Raw genomic sequence first — 11318 nt, 5'->3', positions numbered from 1 at the left:
GCAATGTCAGTTTCAAGAACTTGATAGATGACCCTGGACTGATTGCAAGCTTTTGGAGTTTCAAGTCTTTGGTGACTTGAGCTGTTTAAGTAAATGAAAAATTTTATAAATTGAATGAGAAAAAAAAAAAAGCAAAAAAAAAAAAGGGAAAAAAAACGGATATAGCTAACTAAAAATATTGCTACCGCATAACTAGTGTTAGTTTCAACAGGCAATTACATTAACATACCTTTTCTTTAAAAATAGATGGTTGTTTGATACTTTTGTCGAATACTCTTATAATTTTAATACGACTACGTATCGGATCGATGAGTCCATTAAACATTTATTTTAGGGTAAAAAAGTTTAATTAAATTTAGCCTATTTGGCAAACAAATTTTTTGCCAAGTTTATCTACTATGAGTTTTTTAACAACTTTATCTACAATAACTTCAAAAAAATTTTCAAAAATTTTTAAACTATACAGTTCAAAATATCCAAAAATTTACACGCTTCAAAACCATACCGCATAAAGGTCAACAAGGAAAAAGAAAAGATAAGTTTTGACGCGAAGTTGAAGCTCTGATACTGCTTGCCCCTTTGAGTCATTTGCACCAAGAAAACAGAGGGTACAAAAAGTAAGCACCTTAAGGGTGATATGCAAGTAAAAGCCAATGGTAAGAACCAGATGGTAAAACGGTTCATCCATACAAGTAAAGGCATACAGGGTCAAAACCAAATGAGGTATTAACTGCTCTTTCAGGGACTTAATAGACACATAATGATCAGACAGATTACTATCAATCTTCACAATATACTTGAGATAGCAAGAAATGTACATATATCATAAAGAAGATCAAACTTTTTTGCCTTCAGATGTGAGAAGTCCCATCTGCTCAGTCAGCTGTTCCATGTGCTGAGTCCTGTTCCATCCATTATCAACCGGTTTTATTTGACTTCCCTTGGAAAGGTCTTCCATTTGACTCGAGTTCAAGTCCTCAGTCTCAATCGATTGCTGGGGACTCTGGAGAAACTTTTCCCAGAAGGGGTCAATAGAGCCAGGAAGATCTTCCATGTCATCAAGCAATGAACTGTCCCATTCAATCTGTTCATCATCAATATCCAAGGCAAGTTTGCCGTTTGCTGCCAGTGACGTTGCGTCCATGAAAGCACCATTCTCTGTTTCAGTCCCTAATATATCAACATTACTTTCTTGACCAATCTCCTGTAGTTGAGAAAGCTCAGGCATGATCGTATCTGGTGACGGGAGTGTTAAGGGATGCAAGTCTTGCGCTCCAACCATACCATTCAAATCTGAAGTTGCACCAAGAGTGGATGAATGACTATTAGAAATGGCAGCGGAAGCACTTTGACCTATTACTGATGATGCTGCTGGCACAAAAGGCTGCCCAGCAGATGGTGTGACCTCCTGAAGAGTCACTCCTGAAACACGATTGGAAGAATTCCCACAATCCATTGCCGTAGACTGTGTCGAGCCATCACTGAGCAAGAAATTATCAGAACTGTTGCTGAAATTCTCTAATCTAGGCGAAGCATCGACTTTCATTAGCTGCCTGAGCATTGCTTTAGCTGCCTCATTCATCATAGGCTGATACTTGACAATCTGTCCATCAGTAGGACCAACAGAATGATCGTCTGAAAGACCATCCTGTTTAAGCCTCCGCTTTTTGCTGCCTTCAGTGATGCGCCTGCCGCTATCACTTTGCTGCTGTACAAACTGTGCCAAAAATCCAGGGCTGTTCACAGCTTTTGCCAGGAAAGACATCATCTGTTGTTGCCGCTGTTCCATACCCTGGAGGCGCTGCACCATTGCTTGCAACTGACCATCGGTGGTTTGTTGTTGTTGCCTCAACCGTACAAGTTCCTGCATAAGCACATTCTTGTCTCTTTTTAGCCTCTCAACCTCCTCTTCAAGCCCAAATTTTCCAACCTCAACACATGGGCCAACTGATGGACTCTGTGCATGAGGTTGCTGTTGTGGCTGAGGGTGTCCATGGGCAGGTTTTCGACGACTAATACTTTTAAGTAGGTGCTTTTGACCTCTTAAGAATCCCTCGTTTGCAAACTCCCAGCGATCTGGATCAACCTTTCTAAATCCCTGATTGTCCAAGGGGGCCACAATCACAAACAGTTAGACGTACTGGCATTGATAATAACAAGTTCACAATCAGAGACAAACTGTATTTAACCAATAGAAGATACCACCAAAGAAAGAGAGGTAAACAGATCCGATAATGCAATCTGCCAATCCCACCTTGACAACTGTTAGATGGCAAGAACTACTACCCTTCCATCCTAGTCGACCAAAATTATCAGACAAGATCCAAAATAGACGAAACACCAACCTTTGCATATGTGGACTGGAAGTCAAATACAATTTTAGAAAATGGAAAAAGAAATCATTCACCTTTACAAACTGAATAAAAAATGATCAGCCTTGTGAATCTAACAAATTATCTTTTCAGAATGGGCACCCGTAACTTTAGCTACCGCAAACTCTTGGCCAAATTGATCAAGTTGATATAGTTGGCATTGACAACTTCCTATGCTGGAACCTTAAGCTACTAAATTCTCTTTACAAAATTGACCAACTTGAAACAGGAACTTACTTATACAACTCAACCCCTCATATCACTTCTTTATCGACAGAAAAGGTTCCTACACTTTATACGTATTTACATTGTGCCTCTCCATTTTTGTAATTGCAATTCAATTCAACTCGAAAGAGATCCATGAACATTTTCTGTTGCCCACAATACAACCCAAGATCTAACTGGACAAGAAAGTCATCCATTCATTTCCAATCTTTCTTTTTTACTCCTCTTTTGCTTTAGTAAGTCAGCCAAGAATGTATCCTAAACACGCTCCATCTCATTCACTCGTGCCAGAAAAAGAAGAGCTAAACCAGCAAACCATGCAAGCTTTATTAAACTGCAATCAAGTCACACATTACTGAGCGCGAGCTTTTTGCCGTATTAAACTATCTTATGCAGCACAATTTATGAATCTACTTTGATACTAATGTCAATTTCATCTTCATCAAATTTCCATCGTCATGGGAAGAAAAAGCATGACTGCCATCAGTCAAACATTACCTGACAGTGATTGTCAAATTATTTTACAATATTCATTATGCAACAGTGACTTCCAATTATGCAGCAAACATTCCTAGTCAAAGCAAAATCTCCTCTACTAAAACAGCATGCGTCACTTCCATTTGGGATTGTAACGCACTGTCCTTTACTTTTACTAGTTAAAAGACACATCAATGTACAAACTAACAATCACAGAAGGAAAACAAGGTTGAAACAGTTTATTACATGATTAGAGTTAAATCAATCAATTATACGAGAAAGAATGAAACAGCTGACTGAGGGTCATTCAAAGATATGAAGGGGAGCCAACAAAAAAGCAAGCATGACTGAAATTGCAGAATTTGATCAGACGAAATGCTAAATGGTATAGGAAATTGATACATTTACTTGAAAATCAGTCTCTTCGATCCATCTCTTCCTTAAAAGAAGCCTATGCCAGAAGTGAATTAGGCTGATTTAGAAAAGAATTTATCAATTCTGATAAAATATCGCAATCTAGGAGATTTTGCTTCTTTATCTGTTATCTGCACTTCTCTAATTTCTCTTTTCTCGAGTCAGAAGGCTGCAGGTCAGGAAGATCGGAAAAGTGGAAGTTGCTTAGAACGCTCAACATGATGAGACAACAAAATCATTAAAGGAAGGAAATATAAAAGAACCTTAGGTTTAAAATAAGTAGAATGAGTAGGTTCGGAAAGTCATTTTATGCGGGCAGGATTAGTTGTAGGGTAAAATTATAAGATCATGAAATTCTTTCCATACATTAATGACTGAGCACGGATATATTACAAATATTGTCACAACCTAACCGTACTAAATCCTTGTAAGTAGGAGTAGTTACCAAAAATACTTCTATTATAAGTAAGGAAGCACTCTAAATGCTTCTAGTTGAAGATTCATTTGGGACAAAATCAAATTCATCAGATCAGTTTGGCAAGAATCTTCCCCAGAAAGAGACAAAAGAGCAGAAATTCCGTAATACCAACTTCTTTGTTGCTGAGAATCTCAGTATAAGAGAATATGAGTAGAAAGGAAAACAATAAAAGTGGGTATATCCAAAATAAAGTTCAAAGAAAGCCACCAGAAAGATCCAATCAAACTACAACATTGAAGACAACTAACGTAATCCGAAAAGCGTTGACTGGACAGACATCTTAGCTGCTCCAACCCCTACTCAAGTCCAATGAACATGACTTCCACTTAGGGAAATATACACATTATGGCTTCAATTAGGGAAATATACACATTGTGGCTTCAATCTCTTTCAATTTGTTGTTTATCTATATTGTCGGAAAAGGAGAAATGGGCGTTAGCTGACCATACCAATGTTGCTAAGAAACTTCTTTGTTGCCGAGAAACTCAGTATAAGAGAATATGAGTAGAAAGGAAAACAATAAAAGTGGGTATATCCAAAATAAAGTTCAAAGAAAGCCACCAGAAAGACCCAAATCAAACTACAACATTGAAGAAGACTAAGCCAGACAACTAACGTAATCCAAAAAGTATTGACTGGACAGACATCTCAGCTACTCCAACTCCTACTCAAGCCCTGTGAACAGCGACTTCTACTTAGGGAAACATACACATTATGGCTTCAATCTCTTTCAATTTGTCATTTATCTATATTGTCGTTTATCCATATTGTCGGATAAGGAGAAATGGGCGTTAGCCGACCATACCAATGTTGATAAGAAACTTCTTTGTTGCTGAGAAACTCAGTATAAGAGAATATGAGTAGAAAGGAAAACAATAAAAGTGGGTATATCCAAAATAAAGTTCAAAGAAAGCCACCAGAAAGATCCCAATCAAACTACAACATTGAAGACAACTAAGCCAGACAACTAACGTAATCTGAAAAGGGTTGACTGGACAGACATCTCAGCTACTCCAACTCCTACTCAAGCCCTGTGAGCACGACTTCCACTTAGGGAAACATACACATTATGGCTTCAATCTCTTTCAATTTGTCGTTTATCCATATTGTCGGATAAGGAGACCATACCAATTTGTTGAATGCTACCAATCACGAAAAACAGAAATTAACCAAAATCATATTCTCATTATGGGAAATTATTAATCATTACTTTCCTATCCGACAATGAACAATTTCCTGTAATCCTTGTTTCTGCAGCATAGAAGCAGCCAAAAGCTTTTTGGTCATTCATTTATTCCACATCTATCAAACCTTGAACCACCTTCACCAAGAGCAAACAATGTTTCTCCAGACTCCTTTTCAAAAAATTTAACAGCCTCAATCACTATAATAAATTTCACAGCCTTTTTTTCTAAAAAAATGTAAAAACCTACGAAGTCCCCTTTCATATTTACATCTATGAGGATGGAAAGTGTAGTTGAACCAGCAATCTGCATTACAAATCATCAACTGCCAATAATATGCAATCAGAAAAACTTGTCACGACAGACGAACATAGATCCCCAAACATTCAACTAAAATCCCAACATGCAAAAACCTTCAAACCCCGAATAGCACAAATGATCAGAAATTCACTCTAAAAGATAACAAAGCAAAATTCCTACTTCAATTATGCACATAGCACAGAATACCACGCAACCGGGAGGGGAAAAAGCAAAAAGAAAACACGATACAGAAAAATGCATACATAAGTGTTTAACTGGCGAACGAAGCTGGAGAAGTTGTTATGCTTGAAATACTTCGGCAAGAGGTCACGAGCAAATTCCGGCGGGTCCCAAACCACGAAGCTATTGTTCGTAGCGCTCCACGAGACGATCTTATCCGTGCTCGGGTCATCCACCATGTCATACGTCTTCACCAGGAACGGTGGCGGTGCATTAGCATTCGGCATCGGCGCAGGCGCAGGAGAAGGACCACCTCCTCCACCATCGGCAGCCGTAGAAGCCGCCTTCCCTCTGCCGCCGTCCGACTGCGATGCCTCCATTAATAACAGAAATAAGTTCCCGCCGCAAAAACGATAATCATCAAGCAGCCAAGTATTTTGCAGATTCAGTCAATGATTAAAAGGTGAAAATTTTAAGACAAAAATGGATAGATTTAAGGGTTTTTGGACTATTTCTTGGTGTATTATAGAAAAACCCTAGAAAAACGCAGCCATTTGTATGGGTCAGCGTGTGTCTTAGTGCGGAGAGGCAAAAAGAGACGACAGGAGGAAACGGGCATTGAATCATTGACAGACTGAGGCCGGGGGAGGGGGCGGGGGGTTGTGGGGGAGGGAGCTGGGGATGAGTTTGTTGCGACGCGACTGACGTGACCGCAACGGTTGTTGTGAAAGGACACGTTTGCCCCTGTTCTTGTGTGGTTTTGCTGTTTATGGCCTTGTTTTTTTTATCCCTTTCCCTCTAGGCATAAGATAAAAAGAAAAGTATGTCCACTTTAAAATATAATTATTGCAAATCGCCATAATTGCATACATTTTTTCCTTTTTTATTTGGAAGAGAACTGCTCAAATAGTAGTTGTGACTAATTTTCTATTTGCCTTTGGTTATGATTAGGGGTGTTAATTAGGTTTTTTGAGTTGGGGTTTAATAAACTCAAGTTCAACTTACAAATTATATGAATTTTTGGATTTCAATCTTTTGGGATTTCGGACTCATATTGAAAGAATCAAGATCACCTCGCACTAGTATATGAGTTTCGAACTCAAATTAGATCTAGTCCAAATGCATAATTAAATACATAATTAGATATAATATATATAATATGTTATTTGCACTTCATTTTTTGTTATTTGCACTCCTACGATTTGTTTTATCATATAATCTAATAAATAAAAACTATATAGTTAGAATGATAATAGGAGTGTGATTAATTTTATTTTATCATATAATCTAATAAATAAAAACTATATAGTTAGAATGAAAATGAGAGTGTGATTAATAAAAATGAGAGTGCAAATAACATTTTTCAATATATTTTCTATTTATGAATTAATACAAATTTATATAAAAATTATTAACATTTTATACCGTGATATGTATAATTATAAATTATAGATATCACTGTACATATTTTATACATATATACTTATATTCATATATAGGTTGGAATTTAATCGGACCTAAATTTAGTATAACCCAAACTCGACTCACATTTAGTTCGACTTTAATATTTAGACCAAAACTTTGTCAGACTCCAAATTAAAACTTAGATTCAATGAACTTTTTTGGATCACATAGGATGAGTTTGGACTGACTTAATCCGTTCTAGTTATGATGTTTTGAAATGAATCAACATAGTCATCTGCCATTTTAATTTGGAAAAATGTCTCAGTGGCTCTTAAATTATTATAAATTTAAACTTTTGACCCTTTAACTAATTTAATCGAATTTCTTTTTAAAAAAATAATATTTTGATGGGATGAACAGTGGGAATACTAAAGTATAATAGTTTGACAAAACTCATTTGTTGTACCTCTCACATCCGTCCGATTAAAATATTACTTAAAACATTATCCCAAAAAAAAAAAAGTGAAAAAACTTAAATAAATAAATGAATATTCTCTGTGCGTTAGAGTTTATCTCTTTAACCGAATATTCTGTGATTTTTCCAACTTTTGGCGGGAACCATTGACAGCAGAAAATGAGCTCATCGGCGATAGACGCCGACGGCGATGCACTGGATCTAGTATGCCAGCTCGATAACGTTCAAGGCATTGTCGATGCTCTCACATCCGTCCGATGGAAACGCCATCAGGTTTTTCTTGATCTTTCTCACTCAATCTCTCATTATCCTGGCTAAAGACCTTACCATACAAACATTTCATTTTAACTTTCTAATTTCTCTCTGTTTCCTATGATACAATACATTTAGGACGCAGTTGTGGAATTATCAGAACACGGCATCGTTTTAATCGTCGAGGAATCCAGTTGTCTTCAGGCCAAAGTCTATTTACAAAAAGAGGTACTCCAATTTTCAGTTTTTTTACTCAATTTTTGGAAGTTATCTTTATTTCATTTTAGGATTGATTTTAAATCTTTATTATTATTATTTTTGTTTAAGTAGCTTTTTGTGAAGTACGAATATAGTGCAGAAGGGAGACCGCGATTCGGGGTGAGTTTAGGGCTTTTTGTGGATTGTCTGAATACATTTTCAGTTCCAGGAAATTCAAGTAGTATTGAAATTCGGTATCCGGGGCCTGATATGCAACTTCTTCTCAAGTAATCCTCTGCTGTCCTTGTTTTTATCTGATTATTATTCATTGAAAATTAGGTCAATGTGTCTAAGGCTACATAATTGTGAATAATTAGAGGTTGAATAATAATTTTGAAAATTTATGTAGTAATACGACTTGAACTTCACGAGTAATTTCACATTCGTCTAGGAAAATGTCCGTCGTAGCTTAAAGGACATTTTGATTGTTGCGCTTTTGTAAATAACTGATAAGATGAGAAAAACTTGGCTCCTATGGCCAGTGAATGCTTCAGTTTAGCATTAAGGCATCCCATAGCTTGGAAATTTGATATTTGATACCATGTTTTTGATGATGTGAGGCCCAACTTTGTCAATCAGCTCACTTTCGCAATGATTGAGTTTTCCAGGATTCTGAGTTTGGTTTTTGATGTCACAGTAGTGTCTGCTTTTCAATTGACTGATAGGGACAGAATGGGGTTCAAAACAAGCTTCTGAATTTGATTTGCCTTTGACTTGGTAAATTTTAACAAACTTTTATTTGTTTTGCCTCTTTTTTCTTGCGTGTTTTTGGGGGGACAGGTCAGTTGATTCATTGGATGCTTGCATTTATGCGGAGGTCAGAACAAGGATCCCTGACACGATCTCTTGGGACTACAACTTTGAACCTGCTGGAAGCACTCCTCTCCATTTCACTGTTAAGGTACTTTTTTCTTCTCTTAACCAGCACTCTTATGGAGTAGCTAACAATAAGAAAGTGTTTTATTGTGCAAATACGGGCAAGCAAGGCCAACTTCTTTCTTTTAAAGTGAATTTGCCTTTTCCCTTTTAAATATTTATCTTTGCGTGAGCAATATCCAGCACTCTGATTGTATTGCTAGATCTTCATCATGATATGGGTTGTCATTTAATATATTTGAAGAGCTATATCTTTTTCCCGGTAACAGAATCTCATTTTGCCTGCATTCATTCATTCAGATAAATCCAACAAATTTAATGTGCTTCTAAATCTTAAAGATGATGGCAAAGTAATGTTTTTCTGATAAATCAGGCAGAGTTTGGATGCAACTTCAACCTATAAAACATTGATCCAAAAACCTTCTGTTTTTATACTATATACCACTTCTTTACTGTATGCTGGGCTTTCAATTTGTAGTCTGCAGCTTTAAAGGAAGCTATTGATGATCTTGAGTGGCCAGGATCAAGCATTCAGATAACTCTTCAGCCAAATCCTCCATGTGTCACCTTTAGAGGTGAAGGCCATGGCGATTTACAGGTTTTGCTTGTTTCCATATGAGCAAGTATACTGCAAGAGTGTACCGTGCTTTACAGGATTTCCCCTTTTCTTTCTTGCAGATAGACTTCATGTACTATGCCAACACTGATCTCTTGATTGCTTTCAGCTGTGATCGTCAAATCTCTTACAGGTTTCAGTCAATACCACTGGTTTTATGATTGGAAATCAGTTCATATTTCTGCTACTTGCTCTAATCTGGCTTTTGTGGAAGGTATAAATACAAATTTCTTCGTGCGACAACTGCAAACATTCCTGGCAGTGTAATAAGAGATAATCGAGGAAGCAAGTTGACCATAGGGAGAGGTGGAATGCTAAAAGTTCAGCACTTAGTTTCAGTTGCAAAACCCCCTGTTTCACATTCCCATGTTGATTATGCTGGCTATCAGCAACCGAGTCGCATTGCTTATATCGAGTTCTTTGTCAAGCCAGAGGTGGATGACAACACTGTCAATGATTGACAGCATAACCTACAAATGACAAGCACTTGCTGTGGTATTGAGGTGGTAGAAAGTGCAAAAAGGAGGATCCAATTGCTTGTGTACCAAGTTTTTGTTCTGAGTGTAGGCTGAAACTGACATTACTCACAATGCAACTTATGTCTCCCCACCCAAATTCTGTCCGAATGTCACATTCAAAATAGAAATGCTTGGCTCATTTATTCTTTTGCCTTTTGGCATTTCGAACTTGAATGGAATGAGTATTCGTTCTTGTTTGCTGGAAGGCACCGTAACATTATGGGGTTGGTATACAATACCAGACTGGTGAATAGCGGTGTCGTTTTTTTCAAGCGAGTTTAATTGGTCATTTTATTCTTCTCAAATTTATCTCTCTTTCAAAATTTTCTCGCCCAATAAGATTATCCAAAAAGTGTCTAGAAAAAGAAAAAGAAAGGTCATCCAAGAGTTTAAGCCCTCTGATTTAGAGGCTTGAGGTGATTTGCAGATTCTTCAATTGGGTAAATCCAAAATCATTGATAAATCAATTCGCTTGTCATAAGCAATTGGCGTCCGAAAGGGAAAAAGAGAGGGATCAAGGATCGGGGATTTTGAACCCGACGTGAATCGAACACGCAACCTTCTGATCTGGAGTCAGACGCGCTACCATTGCGCCACGGATCCCTTTGGTTGCTGTCAGTATAATAAATATATCTAGCATAAAATAAACAATTAGTGTCCGAAAGGGAAAAAGAGAGGAAAAGGACAGGGACCAAGGATCGGGGATTTTGAACCCGACGTGAATCGAACACGCAACCTTCTGATCTGGAGTCAGACGCGCTACCATTGCGCCACGGATCCCTTTGGTTGCTTTTAATATAATAACTATATATAGCATAAACAACGATCTTTTATTTAAAATTTTGTTAGTACCGTGAGTCCTAATTTCTAATTTATTTTCCATAATATACACTGATATTCCCTTCTAAAAATCAGGAGCCCAAAAAAAAAAAAAAAACAAAGTCTATGATAAATTTCTAAGGAGCAGCCTAGAACAAATTAAAAAATAAATTCTGCAAACAATCATAGTTCAGCAAAATCGCTTAAAATTGCGTACAACGTATTTATGGCTTTATGCTTCATCTCAATTGAAAATAGCTTTGGCTGGGTGGATGGTCAAACAAAACAAGAAGAATCGTTATTTTGCACTTAGGATCATTTACCTGTTTGAATGATTGCCAAATGACATCTTCCAGCTTTTATTCTCAAATTGCTAGAGTCACTTGCACACTTAAAACACATATTTAGCCAGAAAAGGAAATGCTTATAACCTTTTTCAAAATGCATTTAATAACACAAAGGCTGGCCAA

The 11318-nt window shown here is 37.1% G+C and overlaps 2 protein-coding genes and 2 non-coding genes across 6 annotated transcripts; 1 reads left to right on the top strand and 3 right to left on the bottom strand.

Annotated features, from left to right (window-relative positions):
- Positions 1 to 668: 668 nt before the first annotated feature.
- LOC113706858 (heat shock factor protein HSF8-like) lies at positions 669 to 6287 on the bottom strand. The gene is made up of 2 exons (XM_027228887.2): positions 5714 to 6287; positions 669 to 2098 (listed from the first exon to the last, which is right to left on the bottom strand). The coding sequence occupies exons 1-2, from the start codon at positions 6008 to 6010 to the stop codon at positions 836 to 838; spliced, it is 1560 nt and encodes a 519-aa protein (XP_027084688.2). The 5' UTR covers positions 6011 to 6287; the 3' UTR covers positions 669 to 835.
- Positions 6288 to 7599: 1312 nt separating this feature from the next.
- On the top strand, positions 7600 to 10227 carry LOC113706369 (uncharacterized). Of its 3 annotated transcripts, none has more exons than XM_072062283.1 (7): positions 7600 to 7782; positions 7900 to 7989; positions 8120 to 8139; positions 8800 to 8920; positions 9374 to 9493; positions 9574 to 9644; positions 9726 to 10227. In XM_072062283.1, exons 1-7 carry the CDS (start codon positions 7669 to 7671, stop codon positions 9970 to 9972), a joined length of 783 nt encoding a protein of 260 aa, XP_071918384.1. In that variant the 5' UTR covers positions 7600 to 7668; the 3' UTR covers positions 9973 to 10227. The 3 variants fall into 3 exon arrangements, with proteins under 3 accessions (XP_071918384.1, XP_027084061.1, XP_071918383.1); XM_027228260.2 differs by having other exon boundaries at positions 8092 to 8246; XM_072062282.1 differs by having other exon boundaries at positions 7632 to 7782; positions 8120 to 8246.
- A 333-nt stretch (positions 10228 to 10560) lies between these two features.
- TRNAW-CCA (transfer RNA tryptophan (anticodon CCA)) lies at positions 10561 to 10632 on the bottom strand. Its single transcript has one exon. It is a non-coding gene; the product is annotated as a tRNA-Trp (tRNA).
- Positions 10633 to 10737: 105 nt separating this feature from the next.
- On the bottom strand, positions 10738 to 10809 carry TRNAW-CCA (transfer RNA tryptophan (anticodon CCA)). The gene has a single exon. It is a non-coding gene; the product is annotated as a tRNA-Trp (tRNA).
- Between the last annotated feature and the right edge of the window lie 509 nt (positions 10810 to 11318).

The sequence above is a fragment of the Coffea arabica genome, chromosome 8c, assembly GCF_036785885.1.
Source record: "Coffea arabica cultivar ET-39 chromosome 8c, Coffea Arabica ET-39 HiFi, whole genome shotgun sequence".
NCBI classification, from domain to species: Eukaryota; Viridiplantae; Streptophyta; class Magnoliopsida; order Gentianales; family Rubiaceae; genus Coffea; species Coffea arabica.
The sequence above is the reverse complement of the archived record's forward strand: the minus strand, read 5'-3'. Positions and strand labels throughout refer to the sequence as shown.

Bases quoted from the DNA above. Each gene is read 5' to 3' on its own strand.
- LOC113706369 (XM_027228260.2), top strand. From the start codon at position 7,669: ATGAGCTCATCGGCGATAGACGCCGACGGCGATGCACTGGATCTAGTA. The intron at 7,783-7,899 runs GTTTTTCTTGAT...CAATACATTTAG, and splicing joins TCCGATGGAAACGCCATCAG to GACGCAGTTGTGGAATTATC. The intron at 9,494-9,573 runs GTTTTGCTTGTT...TCTTTCTTGCAG, and splicing joins AAGGCCATGGCGATTTACAG to ATAGACTTCATGTACTATGC.
- LOC113706858 (XM_027228887.2), bottom strand. From the start codon at position 6,010: ATGGAGGCATCGCAGTCGGACGGCGGCAGAGGGAAGGCGGCTTCTACG. The intron at 2,099-5,713 runs GTATGCATTTTT...TTGGACAATCAG, and splicing joins TTCGCCAGTTAAACACTTAT to GGATTTAGAAAGGTTGATCC.